The sequence below is a fragment of the Haplochromis burtoni genome, unplaced genomic scaffold, assembly GCF_018398535.1.
Source record: "Haplochromis burtoni strain Fernald_Lab_line unplaced genomic scaffold, NCSU_Asbu1 Contig_8, whole genome shotgun sequence".
Lineage (NCBI taxonomy): Eukaryota > Metazoa > Chordata > Actinopteri > Cichliformes > Cichlidae > Haplochromis > Haplochromis burtoni.
In genome coordinates, this window is record NW_024582369.1 from 228,951 (window position 1) to 247,775 (window position 18,825).

General features: G+C 39.7%; 1 protein-coding gene across 1 annotated transcript in view; it reads right to left on the minus strand.

The window, feature by feature from the left end:
- Window positions 1-18,825, minus strand: part of akap12b (A kinase (PRKA) anchor protein 12b) — a 53,157-nt gene that overhangs the window by 20,725 nt on the left and 13,607 nt on the right. Inside the window, exon 2 of the mRNA XM_005914574.3 lies at window positions 2,986-3,061. Coding sequence (XP_005914636.1) covers window positions 2,986-3,061 — 76 coding nt within the window. The remainder of the gene's footprint in view (window positions 1-2,985; window positions 3,062-18,825) is intronic.

Sequence of the window (18,825 nt, forward strand, 5' to 3'; positions counted from 1 at the left end):
TTCAGAGTGCCTCTTCAGAACTTTACAAACATGCAATATTTATTGAACTCCTCTCTGTCTACCTGGGATAGTGTCATAAAACCCTTAATTTCAAAGCCTCTGGCAGCCTTAACCTCCTAGGACCTGGCGTCCACATATGTGGACATCACATTTTGGGTTGTTTAGACCAAAATACTCAATTTTGCTCTACAAGGGCCTGATATCCACTTACGAGGATGTTATACTGCCACTGTGCTATCGAAATTTAGACCAATATCCTCATATGTGGCTCTATTTTTCTCAAACAAAAATTTGGTAAAAAAAAAAAATCGGGTAATTCTTTGTTTTTACATTCATCAGGTCCCAGTCAGCCCAAATATCAAAGAGCAATTAAAAATGAATGCCACGGAGGAGTTTGGGTCTCAGGAGGTTAAGGAAAGATTTTCAAATAGAAATGCAGAGAATTTCCTATCACATTTTGATAAAAATATAATGGCCCTATAAAATCTACACTAGACCACACATTTGCTCTTTCACAAATACTGTGCTAAGTTTTGAGTAAATTGGTACTAGGTTGAATTTAGTTATTTATATGCTATTTATTTATATACTATTTTAGTTAGTGGCTGGTTCATGCGTGTTGACTGCTGACAAAGGTACTGGAAATTGAGTTTAACATATATGCTAAACATATCATTTCTAAACATATATCCAACATATATGTTTTGCTTCTTGATCACCTACATATGGATTTTTATCATATTAGGAGGCATCTTCAACTAGGCTACTACACTACTGGCTTGTGTGTGATGTGTTTGGGGAGTTTCATGCCTGGGCTGGCCTCCTAACTATAAACACTCTGTTTTACCTGATAGAGAGAGATTATGGTTGTGGGTTTGCATGTGTGTCGGGTCTTTTGATCTACATCCAGTCTTTTGTTGTTTTTTGCTGTTATCGGAAAGATTCTGTTTCTCTTCCTGTCTCCCATAATGCATTGCTGCCTTTATCAGGCTGCGCAAGAGGAAGAGCGCTGCTGGGATGTGAAATTCTTCCATACCTTTTGCTCCTCTATCTTCTCTCTCTGTGTATTGTGTAACTCTCTTCCTTTCACTCCCCTGTACTCTTCTAATCTGTAGCCTTGAAAGTTCTTCAGAACCTCTGATGTTTTCAGTTTTTTGTCTTTTTTGTTTAGGTCCGGCTTACTGAGAACATCAGGTGGAATGGGGTCAAATAAGACATTGTTTTTTTTGTCAAAGTCAAACAAAAGACAAATTTGATTTCTTTTTTTTAAGAAATATTATATATATGCATTGGGTTCAAGTGAATCTCCATGTAAATTTTTAACTTTCCAATTTGGAACAATTAGCAGGATGGACCCCGGATCTTAAGCCTGGGTGAAGCCAGTGCTTTAAACCAAATTTGTGTAACGGCCAGTACAAGGTGACTCCTCTGGCTTTAAAAAAGCCCAAATTTAAAGAGGTTAAGGATAAAATTACCAAGTTTTTCACTTGATCTGCGACCTTCAGTATTAACCTTCCTGATGGTCATGGTCTTAATCGCTAGTTTAAAGACTTAATTAATAAAAAAAAATCTTGAAAAATCAGGGTATATTGTTAGAGACACCCCTCATTTATCACAGATGATTTTAAACTGACTACAGCCAAAAGTCTAAGATCGAGGGTTAGAAAATCAGGTCTTCAGAAACAAACGAGTCACTTGTGTTCAAAAAATTTAATTATTTTAACCTAAATTAAATTATTTGGTTTTCTACAAATAAATTAACTAATCAGCAGTTTCTATTTGTGCATACAACCCAAGTACATCCAATAAGGTAAACATCTGAATACCCTCTTTTCTGCTCTATAAATTTCCAAATAGTGATTAAATTAGAGTACAGGGCCACAGAAGCAACTACTTTCCCAACAGAATTACTCGCTCAAGTCTACATGCCACATCAACTCATACAATCTGTACTTTGGCTCTGAGAAGAGTATTGGGTTACTCTATGGATGGACAGATTTGCTTCATTAAATACCTTATTAAATAGGTTATTTGACAGAGTGGTATGTGACATATCTCTGTGTTTTAAGTAGTGTAGGGTTACTCCTTCCCCTGGGCCATAACATATTATGAAGTGCACAGGTTGCTTTGTGCGGGGCCCTGGGTCATGGCCTGATAAATATTTAAGGAGGGCGTACGTGCCCTTGCAGCCATCCCAGATTGAGCGGGACACGATAGAGATAGCATTAAAAATAAACAAACGCAGCTTTAGTGATGGACAGGCGCTGCAGGAGATGAACAGAGCAGGTTGATGCACATGTTAAAACAAATTTACACAGTTTATTACTGTTTAATGTTTTTAAAAGATAACTGATTTACAATTTCCTTAGAATATCTTTCAAAATAAACCATTTCTCTTTAGTAGGTCTCATTTGTCAGAAAATAACAAATGAGGCTTACTTCTGTATAAAGAATCTTCTACCAATCAATATTTTTATATTTTCTTTTGGGAAATAAATGTTACTCTTAATTTTATTGAACAAAATAGTTAGATTTCTGCCATTTTTCAAGAGATATATGTATATTCACAAAAGAAGCGAATGCAAGTTCAGTTCGAATCCAGTAAACTGCTAAGCTGAAAAAAGAGAGTAAAGGAGTATCTTGGTATGTGGGCATGTAAGAGCGAGTGTGTGCGGCTCCAGTGAGAAAAGCTCATGTAGCTGTCCCTTGTGTGTTGACAAAGGGATTAGGTTAGTATCAACTAGATCATGCAAAGCCATGAAGACATTTGCACACAAGAATTCTTCACGCACACACACTGAAAGCAGACCTCACACAAACAAGCTTACCTTCTGCTGCTGCTTAAGACATAGGACAAAACCCCAGACACAAACACCCACACACATGGTCACCGCTTAACCACATTCACCAAAGAAACAGCTCCCAAAGTCACACACAGAGTAAATAAACACTCCAAGCAATACAGAAACACACACGCATACACACCTTCTGCTAGCGTGTTGTCCTCTGAGTGTCCGTTCAGGCTAGTCATGCTGGAGATTTGTCCATTCTTCTGCAAAGACTGAAAAGAACAGCAAAGAAAAACAAATAAATACATTTCACACATATAGCATAGTGCTGTTAATTCTCTTTAAAGGGAAAGTTTAACATATGTGGCTACACATATATTTCCCGACTTTAAGATATCTGTTTTCCGTTTGCTAAGCATAAAGCTAGCATCGGATATAGCAGCTTAGCTTAGCACAAGCTAATATAAAAACTGGAAGAAGGGGAAGCATTTACTCAACAAGTAACACAATCAAACTTAAATTAAAGAAACTTTACAGATTCTTTAATGTTGCTTATGTTTTGTCTGTGGTCACTGTGAAGCTAGGGCAGCAAGAGACTCGTTTAGCTTTCTGTAGCTTAGCATAGAGACTGGGAATAATTGGGCATGAGGAGAAGCTCAAAGACACACCACCAAAACCTCGAAAGCTTTCTAATTATCAAGCATTATAGTGTTTGTTTAATCTGTAAATGGGAAGAAATGTAAAACAACAACTGGCTTAGCAATAGAAATTGCTTGCTGGAAGTATTCCTTGGCAGCAGGCTGTCTGACCACCCACAACATTTGTTAAACTCCCTATAAAACCACAGACTGTAACAGTTTGTTTATAGATTAAGCAAACAATATTCAAAATGTTATTCCAAGAGCTTTCCAGGTGTTGGTATGAGAGTGTTGGAGCTGTAATTTGACCCAGCAAACTGTTTTCATTTGTTTCCTGTCTTTGTGCAAGAAAAAACCTCAAGCCAATTTAGAAATATTAAATACCAAAGCTAGTTTTGCTGGTGAATTGAACAAACCAGAGTTTGTTGATGCTACTGAGCCAAATTTTTTAAGTTAACAAAAAAAAGCAAAAACTATGATTACATGCTCCTTTTTTTATTCTTAGTGATTCATTAAAAATCGGATAGTAATGATGTAAAATTTGGGTTTGAGTCAACTAACCTAATGGCCTCTTTGCTCAATAGCCTCTCATTAAATTAAATTAACATCAAATTCACCACACTGAAGTAATTATTTTACAAAGCAAACAGTGACCAAATCTTGAAAATAGCTACAGTAATTTTTTAGTACTCAGAAAAAGAGAAAATACACCAAAATCACAGCAATAATTTACTGGGTTGGGTTTTTTTTTTAAAGTGGCTTTTCTTACTTGTTTTTTGTAACATGGACGAGTGTGTTAACAGAGTTAACAACACACAGCCGGGTTCACAGGACTCTTATCTGAGGATCTGAGCATTGACAGTTTTTCTGGCTGCCACCAACTCTGACTGACAGGTGGACAATTGCAGGCAGGCCCAAGCTTTTGTCCTTCCCAGCCTGGGGAAAAGGAACCAGAGCCTCCCCACTGAGGTGCTAATATAACTAATGGACAAGTCGGGCTCTATTCCCGAGTTCTCTAGGAAAGCCCTGAAAAATGACACCACGAAGGAAACAATCTGCTTGGGACAGGTCAGAGGGATGAACTAAAAGAAAATGGGACCAGATTAGGAGAGTGCAGGGAGAATCAATCATCACCTGGAGGGATGATCGACATGGTGGTGTAACCACTTGGTGTACAAGGACAAATGGAAAGGATGAGGACAACAAGACAGAAAAACAGATTAACAGATTAATTCTTTTAGATTTAATTAATTCTTTTAGATTTAAAATAATGAAGGTGAAGTTTGATCAGAGAAATTTCCTGCAATGTTAAAGATCAGCCAATAGATCCTTGGCTGACATGGTTTATATTTATGGTTTTATTTGATCTGTGATCTTTTAAAGTACTAATCTTATTTTTTCTTTTCTGTTAGCAAGAAGACCAACTTATGGCATATGGCTTCATTATACAGAAGATCTAGATGTACAAAAGTCTCATAATTGCCTCTGAACTCTGTCAATACTGCAACCATGAACATTTCAGTACACTGAACTTTGTTGAATTGGTCAAATATCTTACTTGTTTGTATTGGCTTATAATGAGCTGTGAAATCAGTCATCTGAAAACATGTTTACTTGAAAAGCACAATGCAGTCTAAGTTTTAATCATCGCCCAGCTCGTACAGCAAAGTTCAGTACCTCATCGTGAAGTCATGAAAAATTTGATTCTTCTTTCACTCGTACTAAAACGTTCATCCACCCAGGAATGTGATACTCGAGTGAAAATTTGCCAACCGCTTGTTTGACTTCTCTATTTTCTATACTAGAAGAAAGAAAATTTCTAATCCTTATCTGATTCAAAGGCTGGTCTGATCTATTGAAAAGAGAAATAAATGACTCAAAGCCAACAAATGTGAGTTGTTTTTGGAACTGTGAGGCCTGTTTCACAATATGTGCATCATGCAAGCTGCAATTTGCTGCAAGACATCATTTTTTCCTTTAATTTTGACATCTTTCACCGATTAAAACCCTAACTACAACCAGTGCATGAGCTTTCAAACACAGCTCTCAAAAGTTCCTGGAGTTTCTGAGCAACAATGTCTGTAGGATCCCACCGTCTAGATCTGTGTCTAAGGTTCGCTCGCAAAACAGGGTAAAAAGAGCATTTATACCCCAGTCATGTAAAATGAAATCTTCACTCAGTCAAATGCTTGCATGCAGGGGAGGGTCGGGCTGTCATTTTTGTCCTTTTCAAGCCATCAGGACCTGTGATCACATTTAGCACGTGAGCCATCAGCTCTCCTCCAACCCTGCGACATTCCCAGGATTCCTTGTCCCCTTCACCAAAATTCCACAGGTCCACTAACACCTGACTCCACCTTCTCCAACTGTTCACGTCCCTTACCCGAACATGGTGGGCAAGGGAAAGTATCCCTAAGAATTTATCCATATTTGGAAAGAATTTGCATCTCATAATTTTGAAATGCAATGAGGGTGGTGGTTGTGGGTGCAGCGTTTCTGGTCATCACAGGATTAACCTTGCAATTAATGTCTGGATGTCTTTTTATTATCACGTTTCTCTTTTGTTTTTATTTCTAATCACAAACGGTTCAGTTCAGTTTTTAACAAAAACTGCTAATGCTGTCTATCCTTAACTAAAACTAAGAAAGTAAAGTTGATTCATAAAGTGTTTTTCACAGACATATATCCACAAACTTATTATCAAAGTAATAAAAAGTGAGAACAGTCAAGACCCCACAGTTTAGAAAAATAGTGTTAGAGGAGAACTCAGGCTAACAAATAAATTCCTGCCAGATAAATATGTGGAAAAGCTGTTTAATGCCGAGCCAGCGATACCAGCCCTTAAGCCTATTAAGTGACATAGTATGGTCAAAGGCCGACCTGATACCATTAAAAGATCATCACAGACCTTTAAAAGGGAAGTCTCAGTGGAATTGATGAGGATAAAAAATTGTAATTTACACAGTAAGCATCTGAACTGAATTTTTCCAATAATTTGCTAATAAATAGGCTTATTATTACCACCAGAGCTGGCTTCAAGATGAGGTTTATACTGTAGTTCAGCAAAATATTTAAGAAAATTCAATTAAAAAAAGTTTGCATTTGATATAATATCTAAAATATTCAAATATTGAAATTTTTCTCTGGTTGGGTATATATACACATGAATGGATGGGCATGTAAAATTTGGGAACATGTAGATTTAATGTCATACTTTATAGAGAAAATAAATGCAAATTCCTATAGAAACCGCAGCGACACTTAACAATCAATTTTAAACTTGGGTTGTCTTTAGATTGGAATTTCATCTACTTTACAAATCTCTGACCTGAACCACATGAGCAAACAGATGATATCTTAGGTTTATTTTGCATCAAATTAGTCTCAATTTTGCTGTTTATGCCTTTTTTAAATCTTACCCAACAATGATGCTAAGCAAGGATAGGATTTCTTTTTGTCAAGGTTTTTAATGTCATATGAAAGGCAATACTATCTATGTGCATCAGCATGTGACCAGGTAAGGATAGACATTCAGTAATGTCATATTATGTCATATATACATTCTTGAAGATTGAAAATTTTCTTGGTATTAAAGGAATTTTTCTTGCATTTTATTATTGCATTGAACTGAAAGTGAACCGGCCCAAACACTGAAAAGTGGTGTGACGCCTGAGTAACTCTGAATTTCTTTTCGAGTGTTTGGACGCAATCAGTCACCGTTTCACTGCCAGTTGTGCATTTTTTGATGTCTGTCTGGTCAGCATGGTGTGCCACAAAGATCTAAAGACAGACTTCCTGCTCGGGAAAAAAAGTGCACAAGCAATGGCCACATAACGAAATGTCTGCTTATGAAAACAACAGCATGGAAAAAATAATCTCGTCTTGTTTTTTTCCATGCTGTTGTTTTCTCTTGTCTTGTCTCCTGTGTAATATGATCAGATTAAATTCAGCCCAATGAAAAACATTTGAGAAGTCACATTTCTGTCTATGAATAGATTTGATTATTTTTGCTGTCTAGAATGAGACCGCATAAACTGACAAAACAGCAAGATAAGTCACAGTACACATGAATGCATATGTTTACTTGTAGTATTCATGCGGTAGGGTAGCACAGAGTCAGAGAGAGCGAGTAGTAGTAAACACCTCCTTCCTCTCTTACAGCCCCTTTCACCACTTCTAACATGTTCCTGTCTCATGTTCATTCATCCCAAGCAGCCTAGCACTCACAGAGTGATTTCATCTTCCCCTTCCTTTTCTTCAGCCTCTTCCACTTGAGGGATTACACATGCATTAAGCACTTTTTTGTAGCACTTACCAAACCTGCTGAGTCACCATTTACACTTGCAAAAAAAAGCTGCAGTTTATTTGAATTGATCTGCACTGGCAGATGGGCATGATGTCTAACATATATCAGAAACCAAAGTAAAGATCTGGTGACTGTGGAGGTCATTTGAGTACAGTGAACTCACTCTCATGCTGAAGAAAGCAGTTTGAGATCATTTAAGCTTTGTGACTGAAGTCAGGCAACCATTTTCTATTCTTTTGTTGCCCAAATTTGGTGAGCCCATGCAAACTACAGCCTCGGTTTCCTGTTCTTAGCTGACAGAAGTGGTATCTGGTGTGGTCTTCTGCTGCTGTAGCACATCTGTGTCAAGGTTTGATATGTTGTGTCTTTAGAGCTGGCTTTCTGCATACCTTCACGGTAATTTTGAGTTACTTATGCCATCAACAAGTCACTTCTACCCAGAAAGCTCCTGCTCATGGGATATTTTCTCGTTTTCAGACCATTCTCTATAAATCCATGAGGTTTAGTGCACCTTCATTAAAGGAATAATTTAAATTGTAATTAGTCTGTGAAAGCAAAAGGATTCAGAATAGATTTTCTTTGTGCTTTCACTTTTATCTTCATTTTATCTATTTTTTTCCTATACCTCTTATCTGGCTCTTTCATTTACTTCTTGGCTGCGCCTTTGCTCATCGGCTCCAGCATAGAGACAACCTGCTGTCTTCTAAATCACTTCACAAAGGGCAACAGAGGAGATTTATATCCTTTATACAGAAAGCAGGAGAATGGAGCTAATGGGGAAAAAAAAGAGGGTGCCACCAATGGCATGTTACTTCTTAAAACCAAGCATGTAGTCTAAGATATTAAGTTCTGTAAATAAAGTTTGATGACCCTCCTTTTTCCTTTAAATCTCCAGATAAAATAGTCCAGGGATGTCATCTAAAAGTCTACAGTTAAATGACCCTTGAATTGTTGGTGAAATTGATTTAGGAGCTCACATGTAGAAAAACAGCAGAATCTTTTGGGTTTATAGTCTGGATTTGTTACAGTCTAATCGAAAACACCTGTTCTTTTGAAGCTCTATCGCAGACCTTCCCAAAGTGTGGGGCCCGCCCCCTAGGGGGGGCGCAGAGCCATTGCAGAGGGGGCGCGGTATGAAAGGGGAAAAAAACCCAACACTTGAACACTGCTAGCACGGGGCGCCAACACAAACGCAAAGCAGGAGATGAAGCATAGCTGAATATGTTTCCAAACCAACTTCATTCTAAGCCAAAGACTAGAAAATATGGTGAAGCATGTCTGCCCTTTGGTTTCACCTGCACAAGTGCCAAGGTAGGTCTCCCCTGCAGAACTGGTTTTCCCTTTGTCGGGAGCACACGCTGGGCTCTTCAAATCAGGGACAAACAGTAGCCCACATTCTTGATTTTTAGTTCACAAACACTTGTTGTAATGACTAACTACTACTGACATTTTGGAGATGTTAGCTCTTTATACAGTAAAGTTACAGTGGGATACAAATAATATCAGGCTGATCCTGCCACGATTTGTTCCCCCGGTTCAAATCACAGACTAACAGTCTCCTACAGCTGTTTATGTTTTTAAACCCATTTTGCACAGAGAGGCATTTTTTGAAAAATGTATTGATAGCTATGTTGAATATTATTACACAGGAAAAAAAACAACTACATGTAAAATAATAACACGGTGACGCCTCTGCCTTTCTAAATGGAGCAGTGGCGTGTCCAGCGGGGTGGCCTGGGGTGATGATGATCAGGCCACCCCCCCCAACCAGACTGGCCACCCCAGGTGCCACCCCGAAGCTAAAACAATAAAATTCAATCAAATATCAAATGTACGATTATGTTTTCACAGTGAAGCTCAGATATCCGAGTGTAAGTGAATACAGCATCAGCTTCTGCACTATGAGCATAAGGTTAGCAAAGGTAGGACTCAGAGAGCCAAGCACGAAAGATGGCACCGCAGAAAACAATTTTTCGGCGAAAGAAAATGAGGAGAGAATAAATGTCCCTGTAAGTAATATTAAGTTTGTTGAGTTTAGTAAACTTCGGTGAAATTAGAATACCAAGGAAAAAATAACACTTAAAGAATTATTGCAACCATCGAATATTTCAGACAGTATGCTACTGGGGGGAGCTACATAAGAGTTATGAGTTATAAGATATAATCAAGTCGTAACATTGCTGTATGGAGCTGCAGATTTGGTTGCAGGTTAACATAGCTGGACTGGCCATCGGGCATACCGGGCATGTGCCCAGTGGGCTGATGACTTTTTTTTTTTTTTTTGTAACGGCATGAACAATGAGAGGTGGTGGATTGGCCAGATGCTGGCGATGTGTAAAAATAACTCAGTTGTTTGGTGGTGGCTATGGCGGGGCTTCCACAGAGGCCAGCAGGTGGATGAGGGAAGGGGAGGCAGGAGGAGAGCCCCGAGGCAGCCGCCAGTCCGAGTGTCAGGTGAACTGAACTTCAGGTAAGAAGTTATGACCTGCAGTCTATCTGGGTCAGATATAAACCAAGTTTAGGTGGAGTTTATTTTCGTTGTGCTGACTTTTTACAGTCAGTTACATAACTCGTCTGCGTACTAGCTAGCATGACAGAGTTTCTATACAGCTGGGTGGGTGCTATGATGTTACTGATAGTGAACTTTATTTTATTCATAAGGTTAGTTAGTAGAGTTGCCAACGGCTCCTTAAAAATGGAATGGTCCCTCATTCAGAGAAAATATTACGCGTTTCGGTATTGAGCTGAGAAGAGACGCAGTTTGTCCCGGACTTTAGCTATAATGAAAAAAGACACAAAGCTGGAGTTATTCTGTGTCTTTGCTGCACAGCTGCCTCTTCTTCTCTCATTCTCTCCCCTCCCTCTCCTGTTCTACTTCAATCATGAAACTGATCAATGATCAGCTGATCGGCTTTTCTTCCTGGGTTCCTCTTTGCGCCAGAAAGAGGAAACCAGCGGATGTCGCGTAAACAACAGCAGCACGTTTAAGCTTGATCAGCTGTTGTTAGAATTTATTTAAATTAATTTCTACTATCAGCTGATGTTTGCTGGAGCCACAGCTGTAAAACTGCTGGTCATGATTTCGGTTTGGATATGTGGTGAGAGGGAAACATGAAGATGAAACCAGGAGATGTCCTTACTGAATCATCAGAGCTGAACAGGTGATGGAGAAACAGTTTCTGAGAGACAAATAACACCAGGATCCTTTTCTAAGTAGCTGCCAGCTGGTAACTGTGCAGGGGCGGGTCTAGCAAAGTTATGCCAGGGGGCCAGGTAGGGCATTAACAGGGAGAGGGGGGCACAAAGAAATACTTTTCTTTCTTATTCTCATTTAAAATGTCTCGCTTTTATTAAATAATTATCTGAATCTTGCGAACAAAGTTTTTATCTGACGTAAAATGTATAGAAATCATACATATACCAACAAGACAGTGTACATCACTGTCACAACAGCGTTTGTTTTCATTCAAAGGCTTTATGGCTTTAATACCTGGTGGGCCGTAAACTGCGTTTACGTTGATTCCAAACGCCATTTACATGTGGATGAAACAGCTGCGTTTTCAAAATCACCCATGTAGGTGTGGACGTAGCGTAAAAGAGTTAGTAGTTTATTTTATTACTATTTATTTATTGCAGATTACTTGTATTTGCTTAATTATTTACTAAATGTTTGAGGTGTGAAATAAACTGCAATGTAGCAAAATATGGGTGTGTGTGGTTGGAGGATGTGTTTGTGCGTGCGTGTGTGCGGGGGAGGGGCGCGAACATTTTTATTGTAAAACAAAGGGGGGCCCAGCAAAAAAAGTTTGGGAACCACTGCTCTATTGCAATTTATGCAACAAGTTAATATCAAGTCGGCTTAAAACCCAGCTCATACAGCCGAGCAATGGATGAAAATAGCTTTTATTGGACTGAATACATTTTGAAATCCTTGCAGAAATAAACAGATACAGTAGGCTAATATTTTCAGTTTCGCCAGGAAAGTACCTATAAACGTCAATCATAACACACAGTAAGGATAAAGCAGAAATGGCAGTAAATTTACTCCATCCAGCCTTTATGGTCATTTTGTTGCCATTATAATGGGAATTATGCAGTAAAGAGGAAATATTAAATAGCCCAAATATTAAGAAGTCTTCTAACTGTCTGTGTAAATGGCTGTGCTGAAGTTTAGTAACACTAGCTGGGATGTCAGGATTATTCTCAGAAGGACACATGCACACAAAAGCAAACTGGGCGAATGAGATAACAGGCTTAAAGGCTCCCAGTGGACTCGTATTTTGCCCGGGATAGTTAACGCGACAACCTCTGACCTCCGAGGTGTGGAAAGGGTCTCTGAGCAAACGAAAGGGGGATGACACGGGCAGAAGGGGTGACTGGGAAACACAGAGACAGGAAAGATAAAGACAGGGGTTTAAAAATTTCCAGTACTTTTTGTGACATTTCTATCAGTTCCCACCAGGAGGTTCCTGGGGTGCCATGACACCATCATGTCTGCCGTCGCTTACGTCCTCCTTCTCTCTTCATGTTTCTTCACCCCTGCCAGCCCCCAAACTATTATCCCTGACCCCCACATTCAGTACATACCAAAGATCAAAGCCTGACAAGACCCCCCGACGAACACTCTCGCTGATTCCACATCCCATTAACTCTGCTCAGGTGCTCAAACTCAACACCTGCGCCTCTGTGTGGTTTGAGGTGAACTAGCAAAGCACTAAGTAAGTCGAATGTTTCTGGGGATTACAAGGTGGAAAGGTTTTTCTGCCCTCTTTCACTCCAGCTATCTCATCCACTTCTGCTCTATAAACAGAGCAGGTTTGCCACTTGGAGTATATTTAATGCAGCTTTCGGGAACCCATCCGTTACCATGAATCTGTCAACTTTTTCCCCCAGCAAACACACAGGCACAAGCTGTATAAGGAAATAATTCCCTGCTCCTCATGTTTGTAAGAGGCCCAGTGTGTTTTTATGTGCGATGGTGTAGCTGCCAAAAGTTTTTACTCTTTTATCTTTAATGGAGGAGGGTCACATTCAGTCTTGTGTTTGGCTGAAAGTCTAAATTAAGTTTGGTAAAGACCTGCAAATTGCAAAAAATATAATTTAGACGTTCAGAATTAAGTTAGTCAAACTCAGTAATGTGCTTTTAAAACTTGCTTTGGATATCATCACCTTGAAAGACCTCACAGTGTGAGAACAAATGAGTGCATTCGGGTCAAACTTGAGTGAAAATGTGAATGTTAGACTTAATTTAAATTCTGCAAGCTAATGCTTTTAGTTTTGTTGGTTTAGTGTAGTGGTGTCCAAACCCAGGTCTCGAGGGCCGGTGTCCTGCAGGTTTTAAATGTGTCCTTGATCCATCACAGCTGATTCAAATGGCTAAATTACCTCCTCACATGCCTGGTAATGAACTAATCATTTAATTCAGGTGTGTTGACCCAGGGTGAGATCTAAAACAGCAGGACACCGTTCCTCGAGGCCTGGAGTTGGTCCAGCCTGGTTTAGTGTATGGAAGTTTTGCAGACACGTGACTGCTAACCATGTGACATTAACCTGCCAGCCACTTTGGATGTGATAATCACGGTGACAATGTAGGAGCAAGTGGATTAAAGCTCCAGGTTTAAAGATCAACCTGTTACAATCTGGCAATCACAGGTCACGGGGGAAAAATGAGTATTCCTCAACTGGTTGCTGGTGGTTGATGGGAGTTGCTGAGAAAATGATTGGGGTGAGAGGCACACATTTGTTCATAAGTCATTTGGGTCATAATGGAGAAATGGGAGTAACCGACTGGTCTCTGGCACAAACCTTGTGATTGATTTGGTTGCTACTTTATTGCTGCGGACGCCTGCAGTTTGCACGTTAGTGGCAGACTTGTCTACAAACACTGGTCATCTGCTCCCCAAGGTGTAGTGAAACTGTGAAAAGTGCATCACAACCTGGAAATGCGACAATTTGCCTTCAAAGTAAAAGCTGTTTCTTTTGAAACATGCGAGCTGCAGCTCAGAGGGACAACTCTCACTCTGAATACAAACCTTAACCTTAACCTTGCCCCACATTTTATCAAGTCTTTGTACTACTGGGCTAGCAGTTAGTGAGGTTTGACATGTACAAAGAAAATCACTCTAACTGTGTTAGAAAAAAATCGGATCCCTGACATTTCATGGAAATTTATACAAAATTTCAGCACAATGAGCAGAAATTGTATGACAGAAAACGAGTGTTTGGGAGCTCCGGCAGCCAGGCTGGTACTTTCTTCACTTTTGGGGTCTTGGTCTGTTTGTATTGTTCTTTAGTCATCTGTGGCCAGCCTTAAGTCTGGTGGTCAGAGGACCCTGTTGCAGGATTCAAAGGCATGTGAGGGAAATAACTGAACTGCTTTTAATTTGACAAAAAAGTCAAAGTCCAAGACAGATAAACTAAACTGGGAACTAGGAATGAAGCATGAGGAACCATACAAGAGATTTAAAAAAAAAAAAAGAGCGGTATTCCAAATCACAAGAAACACGGGGTGCATAAATGGATGACTTGACAAGAGGAATAAACTATAAATACACAGGGGGATGAGACACAGGAGAAAGTAATAAGTGTTGCATAGACAATAAAGAAGGTAGAAGAGGGGGAAGTAAAACTAGAACAATTCACACAGGAAACAACCTTCAAGGTAAAAAGGAAGTGACAAAGAGACAAATTAAGACTCTGGCATTAAAAATAAGACGAAAACCAGCAACTATAACAAATAAAATTAAAAATCAGTGATAACCATACAGAAAATCAGCCCTTTTGAAGTGCTGATTTCTTACCCAGCAGTGGCTCGCCTCCTGCTCTGAGCAGCAAGATTTAAAATAATTAAACACTATCTAATGCTTATTTTTATTTGTCTGATGACATTAATCCACAATCAGCTTATTAGAGTAATAATAGTACAGATAAAGCTGCAGTCCTCCATCATGCTCTGTACTTTGTAAATAAAGTTATGTGTGGCCAAAATCTTTCGCATTTTAGTTTCGAGGGAGAAATATGTCACTTACAGCTTGCAGGCCCCACTTTACCAAAAACACAGCAAAGCTGTGGTGTCCCTGACCTCACTGTGGTAGAAAAAAAAAATCCACTGTTTGTTTACGTAACAGAGAAAATAAAGAATTTCCACAACTCAACTGTCGTTGTTACAACCGACGATTGTCTGAAATGTATCAACAGCTGGCTCCACTTATCCTCGAGTGAGTCCTCTGTGTAGCAAACACTGCAGAGTGGGTGAGTAAGAGGACAAGCATCTTGTAATCAGGGTAAAACGTGGAGATGAAGACACCTACTGTAGCAGAAATTATACCACAAAGGCAATTTTTGAGGCTTTGACAGGTGCTTATACCGCCTGTCCCTCTGTGGCTACAGAACTCAATACTCTGAGGATTTGGGTGTGGCTGGACCATGAGGACATAATAAAGGCTTCACAGAAGATGCTCCCTTCTTCATGCTATCGTGCTCATTCATTTTAATCTGCAATTTATTTGAAACACTCCTTTATCTGTTGTGCAAACATGCAATATTTTCAAAGAAGGGTGTGGTCCTGGAGTCAGAGATGTGAATGACCTGCAATTTGTAAAATATTTAAACTATCTCTGTTGGTTTCTAGGAGCTAAAACGAATGATAACCAGACCAGCAGTGACATAAGCAGCTCATTCAGTTCATGATGTGGCACAATTCAGAGGCTGTGTTTAGTACAGAAAGACAGTTCTAAGTTTTGTTGTGATTAGCTGGCTGTATTGCACAAACTAAGCCTCCCGGAGGCTCTCAAACAGACACAAATCCAGGACAAATGAATCTCATTTCACTAAAATCTGACTAATACCCAAGGAGGAGGAGTAATTCTTCTCGTAAAAATGAAAAATGGTAAATGGCCTGTATTTGTACAGCGCTTTACGTAGTCCCTAAGGACCCCAAAGCGCTTTACACTACATTCAGTCATCCATACACACATTCACACACTGGTGATGGCAAGCTACATTGTAGCCACAGCTGCCCTGGGGCGCACTGACAGAGGCGAGGCTGCCAGACACTGGCGCCACCGGGTCCTCTGATCACCACCAGTAGGCAACGGGTGAAGTGTCTTGCCCAAGGACACAACGACCGAGACTGTCGGAGCCGGGGCTCGAACCGGCAACCTTCCGATTACAAGACGAACTGCCAACTCTTGAGCCACGATCGAAAAGTGGCTGTAAATCAAGAAATATGGCCTTGACCTAGAGCTCAGTTCAGATGAAGATCTAATAAGTGATTATTATTGTGCAAATCTCCCTCAAATCTGACCAACACTCCGGAGGGAGCGGGGACTCCTGGGAAACGTGGAGGTACAGATCCCAGATGGACGCTTCACCGTCACCTAAGCTCGGTGGTACTGATGACTTAAAAACTCTAACTATTGTTGACCATGATTACTTAACATGATTACTGATGGACTATATGAAATTATTGGATTAAAACAAACAAACAACTCTTCTTTGAACTTTAACAAAATGAACAAAATTTAAAAAAGAAAAAAGAATTAGACTATGAACTGGAATAAACATAAGACGTTTTAAGATTAAAAGACAAAATTATGCCTGAAATTTAAATTTGATTAACTGCAGAGCCATAATAAGACCACATCTCTGTTGCATATGCTGCCTGTTGCCAGTCAGCCCTGAAAACCTCATTAGTCTCTCTGTGTGACTGTCAGCTGTATTCAATTTCCGGTTCACATACATGATGTGAGAGGAGGGACCACGGGGACATTGAATTCGATTAATTAAACAAGAAAGGGATAAAAATAAACCCCCAGAACACAATCTTTTCAGTGTGTCCATGCATGCTTGTGTGTAACAGACAGAGAGAGAGAGAGACATGGGAAAGAGATGAAAGCGAGGAAAAACCGATGAGTGACACCAAAGCTGCAGAGACACGCACACCTGTTAGCTGCCCTTTCAGGACAACACACGAGGGCGGGATGCCCTCCTCTACCTACATCAGTGCATCGCTAACCTTTTAACCCCACGTCTCTATACCTCCCACAAATTGTCTGTTTTTCATCATCCCCACCCCCTCATCTGTGCAGCTTGCTACACTTGAACAGCAAACGGAGCCAAACAACAACAACAGCCTGGCCGCAGTTAAGACCCCCCAGGACACGATCATAATCAGGCCACACTGGCCAGTGTTTGACCCCAGGGGCCTGCCTCTCTAAATGGGTTGAAATAACAAATCCAGCCTCTTTGCTGACCCTCCTCGTCTCACGTCCGATAAGAATTTGAGCTTCAGAGTCCTGTATGAGAAGAGAGGACGACTAGGAAGCATAACATGGTTTTAATTAGCGAGGCACTTAAAGCAGACTGTTTTTTTATGGCTTTGGGCCTCAAATTACTCCTACATTATTGCCCAGTTAATATCTATAAGTTTGATCCAGGTTTTGGCTCAGAAACAACATTCAAGGTCACATCATCAGTGGGGGGCTGAAGGGCCAGACTTTTTCTGAAGGGCCAGACTTTTTCATACAGGGTGTCACTGAGAAGGAGCACAAACTTCTCCTTAAAACATAAATCTGCAAAAAAATAAGATAAAATGGTGAAAACTATGGCAATATCTTCATTTATTATTCATTAATGCACAAAATATCATGCAAACAGAACAGTATTGTAATATGAAAAGCTGTTTGGTTGTTTCTTAATATGATGAAGTGTTTTTATTTAACACCACAAACCTGCTAACAGGACGTTTGCATTTACAGTTTATAATTTATAATTAAAAAACTGCTTTAGTCCAACTGCTCTTTTGTTTAGCCTGTAAAATCACTTTAAAACACTGAGGAATATCAGTACAGAGGAAATGAAAACCTGTTATGTCAACAGTTCTATAGCCAATGAGGAGATAGGAAGTCTGTATAAAGTTTACTTTGTGTTTGTTTCGGGGGTTTTATGTATTAAACGTCTACTGTTCTAGTCCCTTTCAGACTACTACAATTTCATTTATTTGTTTGAAACAAATTACCTACCTACCGATCTATAAATAAAATCTCCAAATAATCATGTACTGTCATAAAATAGATAAATTCCAGTTACTTGTAGTCATGTTCTGACTCTTTCCCTATAGCAATTCCTTTCTCCAAGAGGCAACACATTTTTAACTGCAGCGCTCACTGTAGGGCTGACAGCTGAGCCAGTATGGACCACAGATCCACAACAAGTCCGACTGCATTTGACATGGATATCTTGAGGGCGAAACTTCACAGAGCAGCTACATTATCCACAAGGTTCTCCAGCGAGCCACTTCTTTGTCATGAGGTCATAAGATACGGTTTTAAAGACCAGGTCATTTAAAACACTGAGCTTTAAAGATGAACGAGTGACAGTTGTGGGCTTGTAATTGTGAGCTAACACCTTCCACATTACAGCCAATTGACTGATTTATTACGGCTTTAACACTAATAGGGATATTAACCCATTAGCTTGACTTGACAGAAAAATCCTTATTTGGGTTTTTTAAATGAAGTTTCCTAACATATTGCAGTGTGCCATTTGATTTAAATGCAATGAAAACACACATGTGAGAGAAATTATATGACGAGATCAGCACTGAGGGTGGACTCTGGCAAGAAAACAACCACCTCAGTGTTGGTCTCCTCATCTTGTTACGTTCATTTATCAAGGATATATTTCAATCCTCAACTCAGTGAAGCTGTGAATGGTTGTTTGTGGTTACATAGTAACACTTTGAGAGGTTTCAAGCAAAACCTTCTGCTATATGTTTCTAATCATTTAGTAACAGCATTTGTGTGTCAAGATCCCATTTAGAGCCAAGGTAAGGCAGTTTAATGTATTCAGCATATGGTTTGGGCTAACAGCACCTTTAGTTAGGCAAATAGGGTCGCCTACATTGGAGCTGGACTGTTTCATTATCCTTAGTTTGTGACATAGGCTACAAAATTGTTTTTCTTTGTCCTCTCACCCCCAACTGGTCACAGCAGATGGCTGCCTCCCCTACCTCCCAGGCTTTTTCCTGTTAAAAGGGTTTTTTTCCTTCCCACTGTTGCCAAGTCATTTACTCATAGGGGTCATCTGATTC